The sequence below is a fragment of the Colletotrichum spaethianum genome, assembly GCF_022836535.1.
Source record: "Colletotrichum spaethianum MAFF 239500 DNA, contig07, whole genome shotgun sequence".
In the NCBI taxonomy this organism is placed as follows: Eukaryota; Fungi; Ascomycota; class Sordariomycetes; order Glomerellales; family Glomerellaceae; genus Colletotrichum; species Colletotrichum spaethianum.
The window spans coordinates 1078176-1103586 of record NW_026054777.1 but is presented as its reverse complement, the minus strand read 5'-3'; the positions used below and the strand labels follow the sequence as shown (position 1 = coordinate 1103586).

At 51.3% G+C, this 25411-nt stretch overlaps 6 protein-coding genes across 6 annotated transcripts; 2 read left to right on the top strand and 4 right to left on the bottom strand.

Annotated features, from left to right (window-relative positions):
* Positions 1 to 523: 523 nt before the first annotated feature.
* Positions 524 to 1542, bottom strand: ColSpa_03733 (endo-1,4-beta-xylanase B; the record flags this gene model as incomplete). Its single annotated transcript, XM_049269945.1, has 4 exons — positions 524 to 634; positions 693 to 1097; positions 1151 to 1235; positions 1292 to 1542. The coding sequence occupies 4 exons, from the start codon at positions 1540 to 1542 to the stop codon at positions 524 to 526; spliced, it is 852 nt and encodes a 283-aa protein (XP_049125902.1).
* Positions 1543 to 5945: 4403 nt separating this feature from the next.
* On the bottom strand, positions 5946 to 8608 carry ColSpa_03732 (sterol 3-beta-glucosyltransferase UGT80B1; the record flags this gene model as incomplete). The annotated part of the gene is made up of 2 exons (XM_049269944.1): positions 5946 to 7674; positions 7737 to 8608. 2 exons carry the CDS (start codon positions 8606 to 8608, stop codon positions 5946 to 5948), a joined length of 2601 nt encoding a protein of 866 aa, XP_049125901.1.
* A 1350-nt stretch (positions 8609 to 9958) lies between these two features.
* Positions 9959 to 18059, bottom strand: ColSpa_03731 (highly reducing polyketide synthase azaB; the record flags this gene model as incomplete). The annotated part of the gene is given in 8 exon segments (XM_049269943.1): positions 9959 to 10807; positions 10859 to 15781; positions 15799 to 15884; positions 15943 to 16416; positions 16476 to 17268; positions 17346 to 17614; positions 17680 to 17824; positions 17886 to 18059. The coding sequence occupies 8 exon segments, from the start codon at positions 18057 to 18059 to the stop codon at positions 9959 to 9961; spliced, it is 7713 nt and encodes a 2570-aa protein (XP_049125900.1).
* A 1859-nt stretch (positions 18060 to 19918) lies between these two features.
* Positions 19919 to 20240, bottom strand: ColSpa_03730 (uncharacterized protein; the record flags this gene model as incomplete). The annotated part of the gene is made up of 2 exons (XM_049269942.1): positions 19919 to 20199; positions 20225 to 20240. The coding sequence occupies 2 exons, from the start codon at positions 20238 to 20240 to the stop codon at positions 19919 to 19921; spliced, it is 297 nt and encodes a 98-aa protein (XP_049125899.1).
* Positions 20241 to 20933: 693 nt separating this feature from the next.
* On the top strand, positions 20934 to 21707 carry ColSpa_03729 (secondary metabolism regulator laeA; the record flags this gene model as incomplete). Its single annotated transcript, XM_049269941.1, has 2 exons — positions 20934 to 20943; positions 21091 to 21707. The coding sequence occupies 2 exons, from the start codon at positions 20934 to 20936 to the stop codon at positions 21705 to 21707; spliced, it is 627 nt and encodes a 208-aa protein (XP_049125898.1).
* A 1305-nt stretch (positions 21708 to 23012) lies between these two features.
* Positions 23013 to 23735, top strand: ColSpa_03728 (methyltransferase ctvB; the record flags this gene model as incomplete). The annotated part of the gene is made up of 1 exon (XM_049269940.1): positions 23013 to 23735. The coding sequence occupies one exon, from the start codon at positions 23013 to 23015 to the stop codon at positions 23733 to 23735; it is 723 nt and encodes a 240-aa protein (XP_049125897.1).
* Positions 23736 to 25411: the final 1676 nt, after the last annotated feature.

The following is a 25411-nucleotide window of genomic DNA, read 5'->3' as shown; positions in this document are numbered from 1 at the left end:
CATATATTTCTTCAGCACTCCAGTCCACTGGAAGATAGAGAACTGGGTGACTGGATAGGAGAACTGGGAAGTTGGGTACCTGTTGGGATCACTTACAGTCTCGTCAAGATCCCTGGCACCAGTCTGGCGCCTCTCGTGAGTCACAACATGACAAATCAAACTGCATAGAATACAAAAGCAATGGATTGGCCAGCTTGGGGAAGTTTGCTGAAACCTTTTTCAAGATGCAACATGACTCCTGCACCACTTGGAACCGAACGTAACGAAGCTCTAGTAAGGCCGCGTTTCTAAGAGACATGATACGCGAGTACCCAGTCGAATGTAAATCAATCAGAGGTGTCGTCATAATAAAGACAATTAACTATGTATAAATGAGTGTATTAAAATTTCAATATCCCGACAAAGCGGGTGATCCACGGATTGTCCATCGTCACCATTAGCTCGGCTCCGTCGCATTGTGAGGTTTCAGTGTCACCAACAATCTCAGTATTTAGCTTGATAGAATCGGCGGCTGCCCCGCACTCTAAATACACTGAGAGTACCATTGGTTCTGAGCTTGACAGGTAGAGCCAGACTGGCAGCAAGTAGGCCCGCTGTATCCGGAGCCACCGCATTGGCCCCATTTGGCGGCACACTGTTCCATGAGTTTTTAGCACGGATGAAATATATGTTTTGGGGGACAGTTGTCTTACAGTGCCTCCACCGCTGCTGGGTGGAGGGCTCGTGGGCGGAGGACTGCTAGGAGGGGGGCTGCTAGGAGGGGGGCTGCTTCCACCATCTGAGGCACCAACAGTGATAGTAGCAGAGCCACTGCTGAAGTAACCTTCCGTGGCAACGATCATGTAGTCGTGTGTGCCCAAGTTCAGGCCGACTTGTGCCCAGGCGTTGAAATGGGTCCCTGTTGTAACGGTACCGCCGACACGCTTGCTTCGGCGAATAGACCAATACTGCTGGAAGGTCTTGGTGCCTTCGATGGACGGAGCATTCGTACGAGTGCTAACGTAGATGTCATAAACGCTGCCGTCGCTGGTAACGGAGCCCTTTAATGTTGCCCCACTGGACGGGTTGTAGGTTCCGAATGACTCGACGATGTAGTACTAGAGAACCGTAAGCGTCGGATAACGTTCGTTTGGGAGCTGCGGACTCTTACCTCGATCAAGGGGTTTCTCGTCCAGCCGTAAACAGCTAGGTAGCTGTTGCCGTTCGGGCTGTAGGTGCCAGAGTAGGTGATGGTCCTGCAAGTAAAAGTCACTTAAGGTAACGCTGAGGAGTTTAAGTGCGACAAACATACCTTGGGCCACCAGGGTTCCAACCTTTGCCTCCCACGAAGTTGCCGCCACTTTGCCAGACAACACTGTACTGGCCACCGGCACCGTTTGTATAAGTGACTTGAGAGCCTCCGTCAGTCCAAAACGAGTAGTAGTACCCGTTATGCGTCCCGGTGGATGAGGGAGTCGACTGGCGTTTCAATAATTCACCCGGGGCTGCGAGAGCCCCGGCGAAAGCCGTCAGAGTGACGACGAGAGAAGAGAAAGAAACCATAGCGATAGGGTCACTGGATGCCGGATGAGGTTTGAGTGAAAGAAAATGAAAGGAAAGATGTTCCCAGCCCTTTTATATTGGTCTCTTCTGTTTCTTGGCACCCTCTCTCTGATTGGGGTCGATTGGTCCCAGCCAAACTGGTACACCCATTCGAACCTTAACGATAGATTAAATAAACGTCAACTGCCAAGTACAACGAAGTTAAGCAATGGTGTAACCAAACATGTGTCTTCATCCGATCGGGGATGGCCTTTGGTTCTCATACAAAGGATCAATCAAGTATAGAGCCCTTGGGTTACATTGGTAACCTTAAGAGATGTTGTGAATTCAGCCGGTACCCAAACCATGGCACGACCTTCGATGATAAAGGTTTTGATTTCCATAAGGCCACCACAAGTTTAACAATGAAATCTTTTGGGTTTGCTTTTTGCGAATATTACGAAACCAGTCTAATTAACTGTGAAAGTTTCTATTGTGATAATTAAGAATGGGTATAATTGCTAGACTACAATAAGGAAAATGAGCATCTCATTTTCCTTATCTCGGGACCTTCGCATCTTAGTTTTTCAACGCACATTCGATTTCATTCCCTGAGGGTATACTCGTTCCTCATTGTCGCAAGCCAGGTGTCCTCAGACATTCTAAAAAGAATTCGGAGCATGTAGCCCGCATAAATATACCAGGTTCTCCACACGTTGGCGTCCCAGCTGAGAGTCACTAACATGGGGTTAGGATTTAGCCGACGGCAAAACTGGAGAGGTTGCGTTCAAGATATTTGCCGAGGGGCCTCTTTTATTACCAATATTGGCTTAAATGTCCGGTCAAGGCCACGGGACTTTATGTCGCACTAGAGTGGCCAGATTTGGAGCAAATTAAGGCTGTTGAGCTGTAAAGGCGCGGAAGATGGGTGGTCTGGAACCAAATCAAGGCAGATACCTCGTCATGCCTACTTTCAATGGGTGTCTCAACAATTTGATTTTCGGGAACCTTATCGGGTCAGACATTTCAATGATTTCTAAATGAACAATGAAGTGCTCAAGTTCATTTGCGTTTTTTGTCCCTCTTCCACGGCTACTTGTACAGATCGAAGTTGGTGTTCAAATGGTAAGAAAACGTGAGCGACAAGTTTTGTGGGAACCAGTAGCGTTGTCGACTGTGGGAAGGCGTACTTAATAACCTTGATCTTATCGTTGGAATACTCCGTAATTGTGATGTTGATATCGTCTGTAAGGTTTTGTTTTAAGAAATTAGAGCCGGTGTAGTCTAGTATTTGATGTGCATGGAGTGAGCCAAGGCAAGCTTTCGAACGCCAGATCTGAAATCGATGGTTCGTTAAAATGCAAGACAGAAAGCCTCACCGGCAGCCATTTGAAATGGCGGTCATCATGATGCCCAGAGGGTACGAACAGAGTTCATATATTCAACATTACCAAGCGCCGTCCAATGCCCTGATGCATTTCGCCTAACACGCTTTAATACTCTTCGTTAGCTCGCCGGAATCCTGTCATGGGCGCCATCTTGACCATGGAGTTCTACGTCAAACATCCGACCTTGGTCCATATTACTCCTTGCTGTTGAATTCCATCTAGACAACCCAGACTCGGACGTCTTCGTCGTGCTGCAATCGCCACTCTGTGAAACCTGCTTGACCTTCTTTGTTGCACTATCATTTGACGCCGATGAATCGTGCTTCGTACTCCTGCTGGTACGGAGGAACCTCCACCAGGTTTTGAGTATAGGCATGCACATGACAAGATTGCCGACAAGCATTGCCGTGCTGATTTCGCGGACGCACCAAATGAGCCAGACGGGATCGACCGCATTTGTGAAGACGGCCACCTTGAGCAGGATAGCCGAGAGCATCTGTTGGTTTCATCTTTGGTAAGCAAGGTGGTTGTGGGTTGGAGACGATGTTCCTTATGGAAGACCTACTATGAAAATTCCCATGCTAAACAAACAAATGAACAATATTTTCCTGTAGAAGAGGGATCATCAATTTTAGTTTCCAGGTCCATCAATGGCATTTTGAAGGCGTGCAGCCAGAAAATACACGTACTTTCCAAGTTTCATGTTGAGCCTGCTGATGAGCGTGACAGGTATAAGCAAAAGCACAAGATCGGTTGAAAGGTTCATAGTCATCTGTAGTATGTTGTAGTTCCACCACGTTAAGCATTCGGCTGTGAATATCATGTCAGCTTCTGTGCCATATTTCCACCTTGTGAAGTAAATGCTGTTTTTGCGCTGGTCAATTCGCTCATTCAGCTGTACACCTACTGTTCTGGGGATCAAGCACTAGATAATCAGAGAATGGCCTGCACCATCCTCCATACAAAGCTGTAATAACTGCAACGTATGCTAGTCCGGTAAACGTCGCAACCATGATCCAGACTTTGTTCAGATGACCAAGGAGACTGTGAATCTTAGCTTTTCATGCCAGAAGTTTCCTTGAGTCTTGTTGACTGAAGGGGCGCCTCAAGTAATGGTTTAAGGAACTGCTTACATCAAGCGGTTGTACAAAAGTAAAAGGCAGCATTTGTTGCTCCATAAAGTTGTCTGTATGGCAGTCTCGCCTAGGATATTCAATATTCCTAAACGCCGGCCGTAGATGGCATCTTCTTCGACGGTCACGTTGTCGAAATCAACGTCCGACGCCGTTTCGAAGTACAAGTACAATGCCACGATTGCAGTGGTATATGTGAGCTGATGACAAGGGCATTAACATATATCAGTGACGGAATCGTTTCAGGATGCTCCGACAGGCCCCGAATAGGGGTAGTGAGAAGGTGGGAGAGAAACAAAAGCTGGTATATTTACCACAGTAAAAACCATCAAGATATCATCTAGGGGTATATCTCTTAAAAAATTGCGCTTTCGAACGGTATATTGCGATAGACTATACTGATTGATTAGCGCCAGGAGCTTAATGGAGGTTGAGTTGATTAATGAACGTACTATCGCATAAAAACCACAGCGATAACCAAGGCAAACCATACCCAACATTCTGCTCTCTCACTCGCTGGCATAAACATGTTGCTGATTGTATCAGTGGTTGAAAGAACGGGCTAGCGGCCAGATTAATGTGAAGATTACGATCGCTATCACAAGTCAATGATTGAATGATGCTAACAATGTATTCAATGGCGATTCTTTGAAACAGCATCTATTAGAGAATCGTTACGAAGACGTAGTGGACCGTTTGTGTTGGGAAAATGCAAAAATGCGAAAATGCGTAAAACGTCCGAAGAAAGGCTCTCGCGCGACTATTTAACAGCCCAGCCTTCGGCTTAAGTTATAAGGGTATCCCGATCCAAAAGAAACGCCCCAAAGCGCACCCAGTGGGTAAACAGAGCAGGAGGGGCAGCCCAGAGCGACCCAAGGGATACGCGTCTTGGTGGCATTGACACAAGGCCAGCTCTGAGCCAATCGCACGCGGTGTATGAAGCCAAGTGCGGAATGAAGAATGTGGGATCTAACTATGAAGAGCTTGCTGCCCTCAATAATTGGCCATAAGCAAGAGATAATACTTGGAGAATGTGAAAATCCACTTGGCCTTCCAAAGCAGATGGCAAATTCGAGCCGCATGCGGCAATGGAGTATTCGCTATTATGGCCATGGCTTGGCGCTAGCTGTTGAGGCTTTCGGACTTCAAATTCGGTGGCAGCTCGATCTAGACCGCGTGTGGAAAGCTAAACAGAAAATAAGGGACGACTGAGCTGTCGGAATAGCTCGCGCGCTGCTGGAGGCACACGATAATAGGGGTTGACCGTCACTGTATTTGTTGCCGATGATGTTCTAAGTCCTAGATAACTGGCAGATCTGGCCCTTATATAGGCTGGATTCTGCTGACTAATGTACAGGTGGCATTACCGCTTGGATGCGTACGAATGCGTGCAAATCTCTATTCCAACATGAGCCTTATATAAACCAGCTCCGAGGGCTCTCGAGCTTCTTTCAGTATTTTGAAAATCCAGAACGCTGTTTGGCAAGCTTGATTCCAGTCACACTCGGTCCTTCCCTAGCGCAGAAAAGATGTGGGACTGACAATTGTCTATTTGTTGAGGCGGACGAATTGGATTACATTATGAGGGCATCGTGAATACCGTGAGTTGGTAGACTTGGGTTGGTTTGAATGATGAATAGTCTTATTCCTTATAAGTGACACTCGAGAATTTTGTACAAATGAAATATGGGGTATACATCTAGGCAAAATCACGGCCGCACCAACAAAAACTGTTTCCATCGTACAACGACTTCCTCACGCTCCGCCTCTGTCGATCTCCTAAAGTCGTCAATACCCTGCCTCAAGCGAATCAGCAGAACCTCGGCTTTGAGTTCGTTGAGACTATGTTTCGAAAGTTCCTTTTCGATCCCTTTTAGAGTGTATCCAGGTAGCCCAAAAATCGCTACGTGTAACTGTCAGTAATGTTGAGGCGAGTGTCGACAAGCGGGAACTTACCGGCAAAAAGGTTATATGTAAACCCACGGCCACCCTGCCATATTCCCTTGCCGAAGCCCTTGATACCCTCTTTTTTCGCGCCTTTGTAGGGCTTCACAACGATTCCGCTGAACGCATCCCAGCCCCCCAAGGCGAACTCCTTGCCTGCCGTTCGGATACCGCTCCCTAGCCCTGTGATTTCGTCTCGCCGCCTCACATCATGACCCGCATAGGCATACGAAGGGAAGTTGTGACAACCATTGGCGATGTTGTAGAAAACAGCCACCGGTGCTTTGAGTCCCGCCTTGGCCACATCGATGCCATATCGGCCAGTCGCGCGAGCAACCTCCATTGGCCGGCTCCGTTGGCGCTTGCCAATGGACACAACAGATTTCTTTCGCTTCCCTCGCTTCATCAAGTCGTCCATCGCGAGTTCAACGGTGGGGTCAGCACACCGGAGCGACTTGGTGGCCATCTTCATGGCAATGTCATTCATCTGCTTCCGCGTCATAGTGTTCGCCTTAGCCACCCGCTTCAGATGTCCATCCTCTGTGTTCGCTTCTCCGTTATGGCTGGGATCCACTGATGCTTCGCATGTAGTATTGCTCTCCTCTTCAGCGGGTTTTTCTCGTTCAGGTTGGGCCTCAAGGTCCAGATCTGTTTCTTGCATCCGAACCGGTGATTGAGGATTGCGCAGCCGCTCGGAGTAGTCTGAGGTCGCTATCCCGATGGAAGTAAAGAACCCTGCGACCGCTGCGACCAGGCCGATAATGGGGTGCTCGGCGCCTTCGTCCACATACCAGTGCTTGTGCCTGAGAATCTTGAAGTCGTGAGGCCTCATATAGCCCTTGTCAACCAGACAGCCCACTGCAAAGTTGCTCAGATGGGCGCCTGTCTTTCTATGCCTCCAGTTTGCCAGTTTTTCAGGACATATATCGCACCTCATCGCATCAAGCGTAAGCCTCTCCTGGATATCTTTAGCTGTGTCGCCCGCACCGTCCTCTTCCGCGATTCGTTGAGCCATTTGTTGAACAGCCACCTGAACGTCGGGTTTCAGGGCGAAGGTGATGCTCGATGCCAGGGTATCCGCCGTCATCTTTTTGAATGGCACAGGTGCTGGGCCAGCACCTGCTCGAGCAATCATCTGTCCCCAAAACGGCTGATCGCCGAAGAAAGGAACGACAACTGTGGGCCGTCCCGCCGCGATACCAGCTGCGGAAGTGCCAGCACCGCCGTGGTGAACGACAGCCGAGACGCGCTTGAAAAGCCAGTCGTGCGGGCAGTTGCCGATGAGATAGACGTCATCGGGGACGTCGTCACCACTACCGACGCCGCCCCAGCCTTTCGACACGATGGCGCGGACGCCTGCAATCTTGACGGCATTGAAGATGAGTTGTGTAAGGGCTTTCGGGTCGTCGACGACGATGGAACCGAAGCCGATGTAAATTGGCGGCGGCCCACTTTCCAAGAATGCTGTCAGGTCTGGGGGTGGTGTATACTTATCAGCCAGAGGGAGGAAGGAAAAGCCTGTGATATTAATATGAGAGTCCCAGTCCGTAGGCTTTGGGATGAGCGACTCGGACCAAAGGAATGAATATGGGACGCGTAGTCTGGGGAGAAGCTGGCATCCCCACATGGGGCTGATGGGGTCAAGACCCAGGGTTTGTGTGCGGAACTTGTTGATCAAGTCACCAAGCCTGAGTTGAAGTAGGATTGTCAGTAATGCACTGGAGTTGTTGTGGATAACACGGTGACTAACCCTTGCCAAGTCAAGAGCTCCATCATAATGAATGAGAGGTAGTTCGCAACGCTTGTGTCCGCTTCTCCATAACTCATGGACGCCAAAGGATGATGAAAAGCCTGCGTGGGGCACCATGGCATCGTGAAGACCATATGCAACGGTATGCCAAGCTTTTCAGCGCAGTGGATATGTGCCATCGAAGGCGGGTTGGCGATAATCGCGTCTGCGAGAAAAAGATCCTCTGCTTTCTTCACAGTGGCGGCCGTCGTACGCTCTCCTGTTCCGTCACCCGCTTCGATGCAACTCCTCCATGCGCCGTTGATAATCTCAGCCATCTCTTTCCTGCGTTGGCCAATGTCTCCAGCCTTGACGCTCTCACGGCTGGGAAGTAAGCCAGGGTTCTTGACCATGTACGCCATGAGCGCCTCAGGGTCGCCGCCGATACTGAAGAACTCGACGCCATTGGACTCGACGAATTCTTTGAACACAGGGTGCGTGCAGATGCGGACTCTGTGGCCGTAGGGCGCTTTCATGAGAAGTTGAGCAATTGGGATGAACGGCTGGATATCCCCGCGAGATCCGACGATGTGTATGGCGATGTTCAGGCGCGGACTCGCTGTTGGCGGGTGCTGCTTCAAGTTTTCCAAAACAACACTGCTGCGTCTACGTAGCCTCGCTTCGTCGATCCCATCACTGTAGTCTCCAGAATGCGGCCTAAAGGAGCCTTGAAAGGTTTGAAACCAAGTCACCAGTTTCTGAGGGTTTTCGTGAAAGCGAACTTTGACCCGTCCGTCGTTGCCGACGTTGCCGGTGGTCGCTGTGTCGGATCTGTCATTGTTCCCCAGCTGGATATGCCCCAACCCCTTTGAAGTGACGCGGCTGAGTGCCATAATGAGGAGGCTCTGATGGGCTCAGACCCAGTAACCTGGGCTGCCGGTAATCCTCTCAATATGCAATGGTCAATTGGTCGTCGTCTGAAGAGTCTGTTGTCGCGATGGGATAAAATGAGGTTATGAAGTCAGCTGCAAATTCGTTTACGCTGACTCGGTGACGATCACGTGTGTCATCTCTCACCCGAGCCTCCCTGTTCCTATCTTTCCCGCCGCTGTCGTGCGCTGGGTTAATCCAGCAACGTCATAGAGGGGCGGGTTTGTTTACATTAGCGTCCATAGGGCGCTGGACGAAATGTGGTTTTCCATGCAAATTTACGAAGGTGACTTAAGGTTTACGCCGGCTGCAGTTAGCCTCTAGCAGCCTGTTTCTATGGAGCCCTCGGTCTCGCCTTGTAGCCCTGTTCCTCGCTATCCCTCTAATGAACGTATGGGAAAACACCGATTTTTCTCCCGACCTTGTCAGCCAGTCTCAGGCTTTGTTGTATTTGCAAACTACCAGTAACCGTTGAACAGAAATTGTAGCTTTGTTATGTAAGTCCATCGAGAGCCTTGACTGTCGTGTCAACGTTTACGCATCAGGCAATAATATCCTGATTGTGATTGACTGCCACTCCTACGGTATTCTGCGGATGTTCGGAGGACAGGTCTTTCCGTTCTTGGTAGGACCCTGTGAGTGAGTCGGAAATGTCGGCCGTCCCGGCCCCGGCTTCACCGGCAAATACTCCAAGACTGCGTCTTCTTACTCACAAGCTAAAGCTCTTGCTCGCTCGTGACTTCTTCGGGTTATTCGTCTCGCGACTCCGGTGGGCAGAACCAGTAAAGGCGGGGAAAAAACGCCGTCCGCCTCGGTCATACGGGCAACTCCGGAGGATTACACAATGCTGGGGTTAAATTCCCGTGCCGAATCCCGTTCCCCGACTGGGAGGTTACGGCCGGCAGTCAAGATTAGATTTTCCTCTTCACTACTCTTCTTGTGTGTGGTTGGCATCCAAATTCGGCAAATGCCCGCCTGTTGCCGGTGTTGGTGTCATTGCGTTCACGTCGCTACACCGCGCTTCCACGGCGAGAGGAACGCTAACGTCTGTTTAGGATGGCACTGTCATTTCGACTTTAGGGGCACAGCCAGGCAGTAACTTCGCTGGTAACGTTCGCGAAGCGTAGTCTTTCCTTTATTTCGGAACAGCTCACGCGCCTGCTAATCATCCATGCGAAATTGAAAAATTCTTCTCATGATTCATTTCATTCATCGAATAAAGAAAAAAGGCAGACAAGTCGGAAACCATGCGAGGACTCTAAACCGAAATGCAAAGAAAACCTGGACGCCGGCCAAGCCCCTTCTTCCATGTACTAATTCCCGCCAAGACCAGGTGCCAAATTGCTCTTCTTTGCAGCGACTACTGCCAAATGAGAGATGCTTGAATTATTCGTGATGTCGAAAACAGACACCTCAGCACCGAGCTCTTTCATGAGCCAGGATCGGAGCTCGACCGCAGTGAGAGAGTCAATGCCGTATGCATGTAGCGGCTTCGAGATCTCAAGGTTCGACACTTCGATGCTGAGCATTCGCGCAATCTTGAGGAGCAGTGCGTCTAGAACAATACTCTCTACTTGCTCCCATGAAGAAGCACCTTGAAGAAGTGCTTTGTGGTTGAGGGTCTTGTTGGTCTCACTGCTGCCAACGGTTTTGTCATTATCTGTTTGTTGAAGGTGGCTGAACAGAGGATCTTCAGCCCACGACTGCGACTGATAGCCCTCAACGGCGGTCTCTTGTGGTAACCAAAGTCGCGGGATAACTTGCGCTCTGGAGACTTCCACCGGCTTGTCTGCGGGCCGGCAATGGTAGTCCAAAACGGCATAGAACTCATCTTCCGAGATGTGACTCCATCCGGTAGAGCGAAGGTAGTCCCAAAGTTCCGGCTTCTCAGCCACGTAGCCAACACCCTCGACGATGGGAAGGTCAATCGAGACAGCGTTGATGCCTTGCGCAACCAACTTGTGCGCCAAGGCATCTTGGAACGTACCACCTGCAGCGTAATTCGCCTGTTCGGGGTTGCCAATGATGCTCACAAATGAGGAGAGAAAAACGAAAAAGTCTACCTTGTCGCCGAGGAGGTTGCATAGGTTCCGCGACCCGACGACCTTGGGAAGAATGGCCGCTTCCCAATTTTCTAGCGACATGTTTTGGAGGAGGTTATCCTAGACAAGTGTGAGCTACGACTTTTTGAGAGGGAGTGGGTGTTTACGTACCTGTAAGACCATGGATCCTTGAATGCAGCCTTTGATGGGCGGCAGATTTGCCGAGAGCTCAGTCATGACATTTCTAAAGGCTTCCTCATTCGTCACATCGCAAGCCGGCGTGACTACGTTATCGCAGACAGACTTGAGTTCGCTGACGACATCGATCGCAGGTTTCTCAACCGGACCACGTCTTGAAAGAAGGATGAGGTTCTTAGCTCCTCGAGACGCCATCCAGCGTGCAATCGATCTTCCAAGCCCACCGAGACCACCAGCAATGACATAAGACGCCTCAGGGTCAAAAAAGCTCGTTGGCTTTTGGCTAGATAAGACCGGTACGATATCTTGGGCATGAGGCTCCAAGACTATCTTGGAGTTTTGTCCTTCGGACTGTAGTTGATGGAACGCATCCTGAACTTGAGAAAATGGGTAGACAGCGGCGGGTGCCGGTCGGTTAATACTGTTCCAGTTGGCTGAGATGAAGTCCACCATGCGTTGGAACAAGCCTTCTGTACGGGGAAGATCGTGGGAAGCGGAGGCAATCAAGTCAAAAGACTCAAGGCGGATGTTGCGACCTCTAAGGAGGCGCGCATTGGAGATGGAAATGTCTGAGCCGGTGCTAACAATGCGCCCAAATGGCGCAACGCAGCCAACTGCGTCGTCCATAAACCCGGTCGTGTCGGTTGTGGTAACGAGAACATTGACACCGCGACCCTTGGTCATATTCTGAAGCGACGATTTGAGTGACATGTGGCGGCCATCAAAGATAAGGTCGTGTGGAATGCCACACACATTGGCGAGGGCTTCGCGCTCCGCCTGGTTGCTGACAGTCGCATAGACTTCAGCGCCTTGCAGCTTGGCGATTTGGATCAAGGCTAGTCCACGTGTGGATGTACCACCTTGAATCAGGACGGCGTCGCCTCTGCGGAGAGATCCAAGCTCGCAAAGAACCGCGTAAGCAGCCGTATAATCTACTGGAAGGACTGCGCCATGAGCCCAGCTCACCCCGTCGGGTAGTTTGGCCAGGAGCCCGTCCGTGGACCGCACGTGGGTCTTGATGGCGCCTGAGACAGATAGACCGAAGACTCGATCGCCGACTTGGAATCTAGACGAGGAACCGACCCTGGTAACGATGCCGGATGCCTCGCACCCTAAAGCTGATTCGTCGGCTTTGCCAAGAGCTGAGAGTAAGTCTCTGATCATGAGTCCGCAAGCCATGGTCTTGAACTCAACATCGTGGTCGCCCAGTGTCATATCGAAGATTGCATCATCCTCAAACCTGAGCGAATCAATATGTCCAATGTTGCCCACTTGCAAAGCCAGGGAACGTGAAGCTTTGTCGCCAAGGGGCTCGTCCAGTACACTTGCAGATCCCGTCTGAGCTTGAAGGTGCTCCGTCAGATATCTTGCCTGGACGAGTCGAGGTATCTTGATGACATTGTCCACAATTCTGAACGAGTTTTCTGCAGTATTTTGTGCTGTCCGAAGTATTTGAACACACTTCTCAGCGATCAAGTCCTCAGTTGCCGTTGCCTCAAAGCACGCAGTAAGGAACTTAACATCTGGTCTCTCGGAACGAACAACTCTCGCAAGACCGGTAATCAACTCCACATCGGGATCTGGCGTTGTAGCAGTCTGTCCTCGAGTGGCCCAAAGAATGACCTTGCTTTGACTGAATACTTCCTTGTAGCTTGCAAAGATTTCTTCGGTCATGTTCGCTAAAACAGGCTTGTCAAGCTCAGACACTACGATACATGCCGAGCCAGTCAATTCCTTTTCGGCGATTGCACCGATAGGGGTAATGTCACAAGACACATCTTGCTTGATGCTTCGACAAATGTTTTCGGCAAGCTTGAGTTGCACAGGTGTACCACTCGTCAATATATGGCTTGATGTCAACGATGTAAGTGTTTCGTCTGACTGGGGAACAGTAGACACAAGGATAGAGCTCATTTGATACGGCGATGAGGAAAAGTCATCAAAAACAGCGTCAAGGCCGCTGAAACCCGTGTTGCTCAAATGGTGGTTCCACGAGATTGGAGACATTAAGGGGCCCCAGATGCGGTCCTTGTCCTCTGACAACCACCATCCTGGAAGGACACCGAAGCAGAAGCTCCCGAGAAGTATCTCCGTGTTGGTGATCTCAAAAAGAAGAAGCTTTCCGCCAGGTTTGAGCAACTTTCTGACGTTGCTGAGCGTTGCATCGATCTTCTTTGTGGCGTGCAGAACATTGGCCGCGACAATCACATCGTATTTGCCAGCGTCGAAGTTCTGCGTTAAAGGGTCATTCTCGACGTTAAGAACGCGGAAGCTCATATGTCCTTGCTCGTCCTTGAAAGTCTCTTTGGCCGGCTCAAAGAAGGCAGGTGAGATATCGGTGAAGTCGTATCGCTTGTACCGACGACCGTCCTTCGTCAGCGTCGCCATAACCGGGCGAGTGGCGCCGCCGGTACCGCCACCGATCTCAAGAATCTCCATAGCAGGGTTCTTGTAGGCGAGAGCGTCCAAGTAACTACAGAGCTGTACGTAGCAACGCTTTGAGCCGAGGCCGTTTTTGTAGACGTCTTCCGCCAGCTTGTCCTTGAAGATGACGTCTAAGGGGTCACGCTCTCCTTTGAGGATTTCGCTCAGCGCGTTGCCAACAGCGATAATCAGCTTCCCTTCAGAAGCTCCCGAGGTGATGACTCTGGCCTCGAGTTCAGCGATGTCTTCGCTGGTAGGCTCGATCGAGGATTGACGAACAACATGCTGGAACCATGAGACGTATCGTTGATGATACCAGACCATGTCGCCAGTCACATCTTTGGACACTGTGTTGATATAGCGACGGATGTACGCGAGACACAGCGCTTCGGCGTCCTTCATCCATGAGGAAGGGTCGTCTGCTTGCGTTGTAGGCAACGCGTACAACTTTGAAGCCTGCTCTCTGTTGAGAAAGCAGGGATCCGGTTTCCATGCGATATTGAAGGCGGGGTGCACTGACGTGTCCTTGGCCTTGTTGGACGTGCTTCGTGAAATAGTTCGGAAGACTAGACCCGACATGTAAACCATTGTTTGACCTTGCTCCGGATGTGTGGCTGTGACCTCAGCGGTAACCTCATTCCGACCCTGGATTTCGGCCTCTGCGGATACCTTGTAGGAGTCATGGGCCAGATCGGGAGACGCCGAAACCCATCCATCAGTTAGGTAGGTCGGCACCCTAGTCGAGTTGGAGTGTCTGGGGTTCAAAACTAGTGGTGCAAGATTGGCATGCACGATGGCATCGAGAGTGGCAGGGTGCACTAGATGGGGCTGGACGTAATGGTGTGGCATTACCATCTTGATCCTTTCTCCGGGCGAGTCGACTGTGGCAACCATGTTAAGATTCTGCCCAAGGCGTACGTTGCTCAAGGTCTGGAAGGTTGGACCGAATTCTAGCCCCGACTTTGAAAGACTACGGTATAGCTTGTCGACAGATGCCTCAGTTGTGCACCCGAGGTTGTCACTCGTAAGGTCGCCGCCAGGACCTGAAAAGGCAGTGAAGTCTTCAAGCTCATACTCTGCTTTAACGAATCCATGGCAGTGCTCTCTCCACTCGCTGTTCTGCAAGGTCCAAAGCTGGAACTCTTTCCATGCAGATGCGGCTGAGACGCTTGATTCCCGGTGTTGACGCAAGTAAAACTGCGATTCGACACCGTTTGCATCGTCAGGCACGCGTAGCGCAAGCTTGAAAGAGACATCTCGGAATCTGAATCCCTTGAGAACCTTGGTCTTTTCGGCGACTTGTCGACTCGCCTCGATCGCCATTACGAGCATGCCAGCAGCGGGATACAAAACATCTCCCGAGACTTTGTGGTCCTCAATCCACGGGCTCTCAGTGAGTCGGATGTAGTTATGCCATGCTCCGTTGTTCTCGTTGAAACCCGGCATGGGAGCCCCGAGTAGCTCATGCCGGCCAACGGGTCTCTTTCGATAGTGATCGCTCAATGTGCTGTCAACCCAGTACTCTTTCGAGTGATCAAATGGATAAGCCGGGAGATTCGTCAGCATGAGAGGCTTGGGTCCATGTGGCTCGTCCGCCTCGTTGACTTGGGCAAGGGTGACGCTATATCCCTGGGAAAAGAGAGAGCCGGCAACTTCCAGTGTAGTTTCTACAGCAGGCTTTTGGCGACGAAGTAGAGAGTGGTAGTCAATCTTAGAGGTGCCTTGGACTTGTTTGACTGTACTAGACAGCGGTCCCTTCAGAGCGCTGTGGGGGCCAATTTCTAGGAAGTCGGTGATGGGTTTCATCCCGGTTTCTTCGCTATTGTCCCCGTAGTCTCCGTTGGCGAAGCGGTTGACATGCGCATTGACTTTAGGGTGCGAAGAGCTTTTGAGCAGCTCGGTAACTGACTCCGTGAATCTCACAGGCGACACCAAGTTCTTGACCCAGTAGGCCGGTTGTCGAAGTTGCGAGAGCGCTATCGGAACACCCATTGTTGATGAGTAGAACCGGGGCTCAAAGGGGCTTCTTAGTACTCCCTGTTCAAGATCACCCATCGCCTGGAGATACTCATCGGCCATGGCCTTCATGTACTGGGAGTGGTATGCGATCTCAACGTTAAGCTTTCTCGCAAACACCTTTTCGCCGCTGAGCATCTCAACAAGATCCTCAATCTTCTGGGCATCACCGCTGACTGTGTGAGAGTCAGGGCTGTTCATGCAGGCAATCTCCAAGGTCCCAGCGCCGCCCAGCTGGTTAACACGATCAATGGCAGCCTCAGTGGTGGCCTTGTCTAAACCAACAGCAGCCATGCCAGTTCTGGGACGCAGTTCAGAGCGAGCTAACTGAGCGCTTAGTCTTCCGCGGTGGTAAGCAACTTTCCACGCTGCTTCTCTGGAGATTGCTCCGGCGGCGTAGGCTGCAGCGACCTCACCCGACGAGTGGCCGGTGATTGCATGAGGGTAGATGCCCAGCTGGTGAGGAGATCAACCAAAGCCACCTGTAAAGCCGTGCATATTGGCTGACAGAATTCCGGATCGTCGATTCGAGAAGAAACTTTTGGCTTGGATAGTTCAACTGTAAACGGGGCTATCAGTAGAGTTTCGGAACAGGTTTGTTCTGGGGAGCGACTTACATGTCAACGACCACTTGCAGCCAAGATCGTTCAGGTATCTGTCAGCTGCGAGGAGGCTCTCCTGGAAAGCCCGGTAAGCCAACAGGTCTATACCCATGGCCGCCCATTGCGCTCCTTGGCCAGTAAAGATGAAGGCTAGACGAGGGTTTGGCTTTGCTTTTACCGGGGTAAGACTGCCTTCGAGGGCCTTTTGGAGTTGACTTGGCGAGCTGGCGATGCTCACTGATCTCCATGAGTGATGTGTTCGCCTTGACGCCAAGGTATAGCTGAGATCTCTCAAAAAGCGCAATTGAGCGGTCTCGCCCAAGCTTAGAGATAGTTTTGTTGTCAGGTAGTCTTTGTACAATTTCCTGAGACGTGACACAGCATCTGGGTCGTTCGCCGAGAGAACGAACAGCCGCGGAAGATCCTCGCTATCGTATCCACTCAGATCTACACCGCTGTCTGATGGACGGTGGAACCCATTGACACGATCTGTTGCTCAACTGGTCAGCGAAATTGCAAGACCATGTTCAACCATTAGACAAACTCACGATTACCGTTTGTTAACCCTCCATTCAAATGCCGGGGAATATTTGGGATCGCCTCAGTCCTGTGGTTACCAACAAGCCGGTGCTGCTTCAAGAAATGAAATGCATCATCCATCACGACATGCGCATTGCTGCCACCGACGCCGAAAGAGTTAATCGACATGCGACGCAGCCCCCGTTGGGGCCATACCGTCGGTTCTGTTGGAAATCTCAGGTTCCACGAGTCATGGATCTTTGGATTCCTCTTTTCGAACCAAATGTTGCCAGGAATGACACCGCTCTCAAGCGTCAACACACCCTTGATAACGGCGGCCACTCCAGCGGCACCCTCCAAATGACCAACATTGCTCTTTAGCGCACCGACGTAGAGAGGCTCGTCCGGTGATCGATGGGGCGCAAAGATCTCAGCCAGTGCGCTCGCTTCGATGGGATCGCCCACTGGTGTACCCGTTCCGTGGGCCTCGGCAAATCTTGTAAGCGAGGGGTCCAGATTTGCTCGGGAGTAGACATGTTTGATCAGCGCGACCTGGCCGGCCTTTGTCGGCTGCGTGATGCCGGGGGATCGGCCGTCCTGGTTCGTCGACGAGCCCCGAATGACGGCACGGATGACGTCTCCGTCGCGGATTGCGTCCGACACCCGCTTGAGCACTACAGTCCCGAATCCCTCACCGCGGGCATACCCGTTTGCTCGGTGGTCAAAGCTGTACGACTTGCCGTCTGGGCCCAGGACACCCGCCGCGTCAAGCTTTAGCGTCATCTCGGGAGTCAAGATAAGGTTGCATCCGCCCACGATGGCCTAGCAGCGACGATGGGGTTAGCCAAGGTTCTCTGAATCTGGGTTATTTATCCCTTGCAGTAGCTCTTTAAACTCACCATGGATATTTCGCGGAGCTTCAGGCTCATGCACGCCTCGTGCACTGCTACAAGACTACTTGAGCAGGCCGTGTCGACTGTCACACTTGGGCCTCGGAAGTCAAAGAACCAGGAGACTCTGTTGCTGAGCATACTTGCAACTGTACCTAGTGCGGAGTATTTATTTGGGATGTCCAGATCTTTGGCTATGTGGTCGTTGTAATCCGCCGTGAAGCACCCGACGTATACGCCGGTCTGCGACCCGGCCACTTTGTCTAGGGAGATCCCGGCTAAGCGACCAGCCAGTATCAGCTTTGACCGTCATCTTATCAACGAGCACATGGGAATTTCTAACCATTCTCGAGGGCTTTGTACACGCTTTCCAGCATTCCTCGCTGTTGTGGATCGATACTCCGTGCTTCCGTCGGCGTAATGGAGAAAAAGGGCGCATCGAACGCCGAAATGCTGCCTTTGAGGAAATGACCGTGGCGCACTCGTGTCTATTCCCTGGTCAATCTCGGTCTTGAACATTCACAACGGAGAAGGGATGGAGTAACGCACAGCGCCGCTCCTATCTGCGTTCGGGTGCCAAAAGGCGTCTGCATTGTATCTCTCCTGCGGCACCTCCGTCCGGGCCGACCTCCCGGCGAGCAGAGAGTCAAAGAACCGCTCTGGTGTGTCGCAATCTCCAGGAAGTCTGGCGCTCACACCGACAATGGCAATCGGTTCTTCCATGGCAGGTATAAGCTAGTGGTCGCGTTTTGATGATGATCTACTCTCGTCCGTGCGGTAAGTTACGGTAATAAGGTTGGGATGAAGGCGTCGGGGAAGCGGTTGAGACGCGGAGCAAGATCCTTAGAACGAAGTCAGAACCTGGATCAGGGCTCCAGCAGTCGTGGCATTATTAGATGAAATCCACTAGTAGCCCCTCTCTGGAAGTTAGCTGCGGACAAACGAAAGAATCATGATTTTTGGCGTCAAGCTCGACAAGCGGCCCAGAGTTCTCCTCCACCCGGCTCGTCTCGCGAACCAACGCACCATACTAGCTGCACCTCATCACCAGACTCGGAAGCTATCACGACAGGTGCAGAGCGGAACTCGTTCCAACAGAACGCGACGCAAGGGTACCCCTACAAAGAGTTCTGGCAGCAGCCATGCCCCCAGTGTACACGAACTATGACACAGGACTCTGGGATTGACGTATTCGCTGGCGCTCTGCGTCCAACGAGTCTTCTAGTATCGGAGCTCGACAAGCATCTGTGGGGCCCGATAAGGAGTCGGTAGAGCTGTTAATGCACGTCAGCCATCACGAGCGTCAACACAGGGAGTTCATGGATCACAAATCGCATACAAAGCATCGCACGACAAGCAGAATACTCGAAACAGTAAGCATCGACTGTCTGGACCCGTAAACTGCATAGTGCCTAGCCCAGTCGGCAATTGTCTGAAAGTCCCTCAGATGTTTGCTGTTTTAGGCGACAGGCAATGGGCATCTGCCGCTCAAGTGGCTGAGGAGGTGGGGGCCGGGAGATTGCTGTTGGTCGCCCAATTCGTTTCGTTGCATTTCTTCAACACCACGTGAGGCGCACGACGGCTTCCATATCAATAGTTTCACTTCATGGCGAGTTGATTTTCAGGTTTCTTTTCCCCTTTTGCCTCCTTGGTGCAATCAATCCCTTGGAGCCGGATACCGGAGATCCGGCGACAATCGCTGGGAAACATGGCAAGGCTCGGCGCCCAATCATTGTCCAGACCAGGCGATACGCACCATGGCAGAGACCTTGACTCAAGACCCAGTAAGCAAAGGCGATCCCACTCATGGCGTCCCAGTTGCCGACCCTTGATACTCTCGGCTACATGGGGCCGTGGCTGCTTGCTCCGCTCCGTGCTGGATGCAAGGTCATGACTAGCCGGACGGCCAGTCTTAGCTGCCGTCCAACGCGTCGGCCCTCGAGGCATAGGGGGGCAGATAACATGCTCCCGACACGAAGCTCCCATACTTAGGCCGCATTTCCTACGCTCGCAAAAGTTCTCATAACCAGGCTCACTGGAGCCTAGCGCATGGAGACGAATGTCGGCCTGGTTTTGAGGGTATCCGGTCTATGTATCCGTACCGATGCATTGTCACGGATTCTGATAAAGCGCCGAACGGCGCCCCGCACGTTTCCGCAGCTCACTGACAACGACGCTTGCCCCCAAATCAGTACAGGGTTCTTGTTCTCCCCCAGCGACTAAAGCGTAGAAAAGGAGGAGGCGACAGGGGTATTGACGACGGCACTGTCCGCGCAGCTAACCAACCATGGTGGTATCTATGTAATAGCAGAAAAAAATAAACTGTTGCCCTAGCCCGTTTTTCCTCCCAGGATGAAAAAACAAGAAAAAACAAGACCAACTGCTGCTGTTCTAAGTTCATGGGACGTCCTTGTCTATTTCGCAACCCTCTTTTGCTGCTTGTCTATCACTTCTTCCTACATCTTCCCCTTGCTGCAGACGGAGACGGGGTCACACCTTATCGTCCTGTTCCTGTCGTCCCTCCTTTTGCCCTTGCTTACTGGCTGCAAGCTGGGTGCATCACACCACATCGGCATCTAAACCTACCACAACCCTCCCTTGCCCACAGCCTCGCCCAAGGCGGACTGCAGGTTGATGGACAGACACAACCAACATCGGCTTCGCAAAAACGGCGGTAGCTCGACTGCTCCTGGCTCGCCCGTGGGACGGCAGCACCCGCGTCCCTCAACGGCCGCCAACAGCGTCTCGGCCGCCTCCACATCGACGTTTCTCACCGCTAGTTCATCGTCTGACCGTCCCCGCAACTCTTCAACCGACAGTGGAAGGCCGCGCACGCCGCCCTCGACGAGGCCTTCGATGCAGTCTGGCGAACAAGAAGTATGGCTCACCACCCTTGCCAATCATTGATTCGTGGTAGAGAATTGGCAATTGAGTTTTGTGGGAGATACAGGACTACCCCGATGACCATCCAAGCCCAACGTCCGATGAGGTTAGCCGCGCGTTATGGGCGGGAGGATCCGACTCCGACGACTTTTCGGACGACGCAACGCCGGCCGCGAGCATCCGTACGGCGACACAGTGAGTCCGCTCTGGGGAGACCACGGTGTGATGCCTTGCATCGTCGCCTGTCTCAAGAGTCGCCTGGGCGCCAAGGTTTCTTTTGAAGGACCCGACTAACCCCTCCTGCCCACACAGTAGCGGCTCAGGCAGATCACGCTCCAAAGATTCCAGATCCATCTTCCAATCAATCTTCCACAAGTTCGCAAAAACCGGGAAGCGCTTCGGTTTCGTACCGAATAGCAAGGTATGTCCACCTCTCACAGCTTGTCAGCCTCCAATCGCCGACATTGCGCCTGCTAATATGCGTTGCCGTGCCTAGGAGGAACAAGACAGAAATGGTAAGGGGCACTTCTCCTTTCCCCTCAACCACTACCCGCGTGTCCTGCAGCGCGTGGATCTCGTAGCCCCAGACGTGCGTGCTGACCTGCTTACAGTTCTTCAACACCAAATCATTGCCGAGCTTTTTGACAGCAGACTCCACTTAGCCCCGGTCGTGAAAGCCAGGGCGGCGCTCGATGTTGGCACGGGACCGGGGCTATGGGCATTAGTGCGTACTCCTCTCCCAACACCAACCCCTTTGTTTCCGTATGAGTGATGTAACTATCGCGAGATGACTCGGCTAACCTTTGTGCAGGAATATGGCAAGTTCCTTCGCAGTCGTGGTGCGCGGTCCACACTAACCCCCGCCCGTTAGCTAAGAAGAATCCGAACTGTGCCGTCGTGGGCATCGATATCGAAAAAGTACGCCCGCCGTACTCAGTACCCAACTGCCAATTCAAGGTCATGGACGCCACAGCCGACTGGACTCTCGACAAGCAGTTCGACTATATCCATGTCCGTATGCTCGGCGATGTGGTGGACAAGGAGAAGTTTATTCAGTCAATCTACGACCATTTGAATCCTGGCGGCTGGGTCGAGTTCACCGAGTGGATTGCCGTCCTCCAGTCTCCAGATCGTTCTCTAGAGGGTAGCTCGTTCCAAAAGTGGAATTCGCTCCTTGGCCAGGGTCTCAAAAATATGGGCCGCGACCTTGAGTACCCCAAGGAATATCAACAGCTGTTGGAGAAGGCCGGGTTCGAGAGGATGAAACTAACGAAGCACGCTGCACCCACGAATCCGTGTTATCCGGGCAAAAAGTGCCAGAGATTCGGCGCGATGATGATCACAAATTGGAACGCCATCATTGAACCACTCAGCGTTCCTGTCTTCACCATCGGCCTTGGTTGGTCCGAGAGTCAGGTCCAAATGCTGTTGAAGAAGGTCCGTAAAGAGATTGCGGACACCAACTACCATTCATTCATGACACTGTGAGTGTACTCTCCCCCAAGATTGTATCAAGTGCCTTTGCCAACGTTCCATCACAATTCTAGGTTGACGGTGTACTGCCGGAAGCCACGTAGTGGCACATCATCGTCTGCATCGCTGGCAAGCTCATCGCGTTCAGCGCAAGCGTCGGTATCGCAATCGTCTGTTTCCAATCTTAGTTCACAGGGTTAAAAAGGCGTCTAAAAATGTATGTTATGATGGCATTGGATGATATACCACAACCCAGCGTATGCACAAAGGTAGCGACCATTATGCTTAAATTTTGCGTTCAAAATGAAACCAAAGAAGCCGGGCATTCAATCCCTTTTCAAGAATAACACGTTCCGAAGGATTATGTGCTACTCGAACTGTGTAAAGCTCACAGACAAGTAACGGTGGCGGGCATTGAAGTGTGGATTGAAGTGCGGTTGGACATCATTCTAGCGAGCAGAGCTTCTTTGGGGTTATTGAATCTTCGCATGCAGAATATCAATAGGACCCTGCAAGGTTCGCAAGCTTGCAACGTAGGAGTGCGGCGTAGTCAGCCAAGAGACGATCACTGCATACAGGAATGGTGGGGATGCTCGAGGCCGTTAGGGGTGCATCCTTCTCAATTGTGCAGATGTAACTCAGCAGACCATGTTATAATGAGGCCATTCGGACTCTCCAATCGTTTATTGGCGTCAGCGTTCTGTGAGGTTACATGTAATGCACGCGTACATGAAGAATCAGGTCTTGGGCCAACCGGCACTCATGGGTCTTTTGCGGCATTTAACCCTACTTTTGCAAGCAATGAGTGGCTGACCGGGGTTCGACCTGAGCAATGCCTCGGACCAGTTGTTCTAGTCCCAACAGCATACGTAGGTGACTATGCAAGTGCCAGAAACAGAAGGGATGCCCGGCAGTTCAACCCACCAAGTTGCAGGTTCGGGGACCACTTCTTTACTCTGAACAAGCAATGGAATAGCTACAGAAATGCAACGTAGCGTAACTTCCCAGTCTACTTCAAGTCGAAATCCCTGATTGGGTGCGGCCGAAAAGTAGTTTTGTTAGTGCAAGATCGAGTATTCGGGTCCATGAAGATAGGACCACTGCGGAATTTAACCGGATGGGATGTGTCGAGGCTGGTTGCTGGTGTTCCGACTCAGGTACGAATCCACTGATAAAGTGATAATCATCGTCTCCCCAGAGAATCCGACGGCTGCTCCTACTGCAGTGCCAATCTTCGTCGAGAAAGCTCGAGCCGTAACACCATCATCTCCATCACCTCCGATCGTTCCTCCACCCCACCCTCCCATCTCCTTATCCGTGATGGCTGACCTCGGGGCTGACCCTAATGCCGCATACGGTGCAGTTTACTCGCCGTCCTTCCTCACTTTGTTTTACGACAAGTATGTCTTGGGTTTTAACATGAAATACGTATGGAAGTGCTCAACAGAGGACATTCTTCTCCCTTTCTTCGCCGAGAACTTTTCTCGCAACCACCTCGACTGCGGCGTTGCCACAGGCTGGTTCCCTGCCGCGGCGCTCGCGCGCCCGTTCCGCAAGAACAGCAAGCAGCGCCTTGCACTCTTGGACCTGACGGCGAATCCCCTCAAGGCCGCAACGGCTCGGATTGATTCAGTCGCCACAAACACCGAGGTTCTCTGTGTCGAGGCCGACGTCACGGAGCCGCCCCCAAAGCAACTCCTAGGCGAGCGTTTCGATTCCATATCAATGTTCAACCTTTTTCACTGCATGCCCGGCGAAAAGGCGAAACTACGCGCGTTTGGCATGTATAAAGAGCTTTTGACCGAGAACGGCGTGTTGGCAGGCTGCACGGTGCTCGGTCCGAACGAGTCGACCAGCTGGCTCACCAAGTTCCAGCTTCGGTGGTACAACAAATGGTGGGGAGTATTTAACAACTGGGATGACAAGAAGGAGGACATCCAGGAGGCGTTGGATCAGGAGTTTGAGGAGGTAGAGACCTGGGTCATTGGCCAGGTGATGCTTTTCCGAGCGAAGAAGCCAAGGAAGGCGCTTTTGGACGTTTGAGCGTTTGGTTCGGAACAAAGATACCCGGGACAAGATGATCAATGGCTTGAAGTATAGTTCTTCCAAAGGAAGGAAAGATGAAGATTCGAGCGACAAAAAAATTGAGAATATTGTTGCCAGTCAGTTTCTGACATTGAAAGCTCCCCTGCGTTCTCGTACGTCTTCTGAATCTGCACCATTCCTATCACGCCCAATTTTTTTGGTTTACTTGATCCAGCTTTTCGTACGCAATTCAAACCAGCAGTTGGAAGTCGAGAGTCATGGACGTGATGTGGTCTAAACAATTCAAGATTGTGAAGTATCGGGACCCATACGGTTTCAAAATGAAGAGAGCTGTTGGAATAGAGATTTGCACGCATTCGTACGTATCCAAGCGGCAATGCCACCTGTACATTAGTCAGCAGGATCCAGCCTATGTAACGGCCAGATCTGCCAGATATCTAGGGCTTAGAGCATCATCGGCAACAATACATTGACGGTCAACCCCTATTATCGTGTGCCTCAAGCAGCGCGCGTAAGCTATTCCGACAAGAGCTCATAATTGCTTCAGATTGGTTTTGCGCCACTCGTGGTTTGATGGCACGCAACGTCTGCAGTCCAACAAACAGTGGTCAGCAGTGAGGTGATGGAACAATTCCATATGTGCCCTTTATCTGATTATTGGCCGTGTCGAAGAATATTGTTCGCCCTAGAGACTTAACTACCGAAGTGTCCATACATTGTCTATGAAAAGCGAAATATTACCAAACCGTAAGTCCCCGCCCGTAGTTTGTTCTTCTTCGGTCCCTTATTTCCAAATTTTAGTCAATAGTGAACATGAACCTTAAACACTGTGAACCCTTCTGAACCACTTGGACACGATGTGCCCACCACTGACAGAAGTGTTGCCTATGGAGAGTGCTAACGATTATGAATCTTTCACAAGGCCCGGGTCGCTGTCTGTCGGAGGCTGGGGTCGTACGTAGTAAAGAACTAAACGAGAGCTCTCTCCAGTGTAGGGGGAGACATCAAATAATAAGATTTTATACCGTTCTGCCATTCCTGTATATTGCTGCTTATCGGTCTCTTATTTACTTTATTAATGAGTATCCTGACCATTCATATCTGCCGAGTACTCGGTGATCCCTAGGGTGCCCCCATCCTTATCCGTCGCCTGACCGATCAAGTACTCGGGCCCAACCCTAAGTTACGGGAGATTAATACAACCGAGCCGCTTTCCCAATGGTTTGGGGTTCTCTCATGAAAGCTCTGGATTTAGGCTTGTGATACCGTCTGTCAATCTACTTCGGGCCTGTTGGCTTTCCACTTCGCGCAACTCGAGTTTCTCGTCCCAAGCCATGGTCGCCTGGCAACGAAACTATTGATTCATGAGGACTAACAAAATGTTCACATGAATTTTCTGATTCTCAGTACTGCGAGACTAATCAAGAAAAAGAATTTACTGATTGCTGTGTGCTGGATGACAGTAATGATACTAAAACACATAATAAAGGCATGAAAGTGACCTTATTCGCTTCCTTCGCACTGTTAGTACCCTAGACTACAAACAACGATCTCTGGGGACAACTGGAGAATTCAAATATTCAATAGTCGTTACAATTATCACTTTGTGGTTCCCGCTCTCAAGGCTCAAGCAAAAGGATAATGGAAGCAACAGAATATCCCCTGCTCAACCG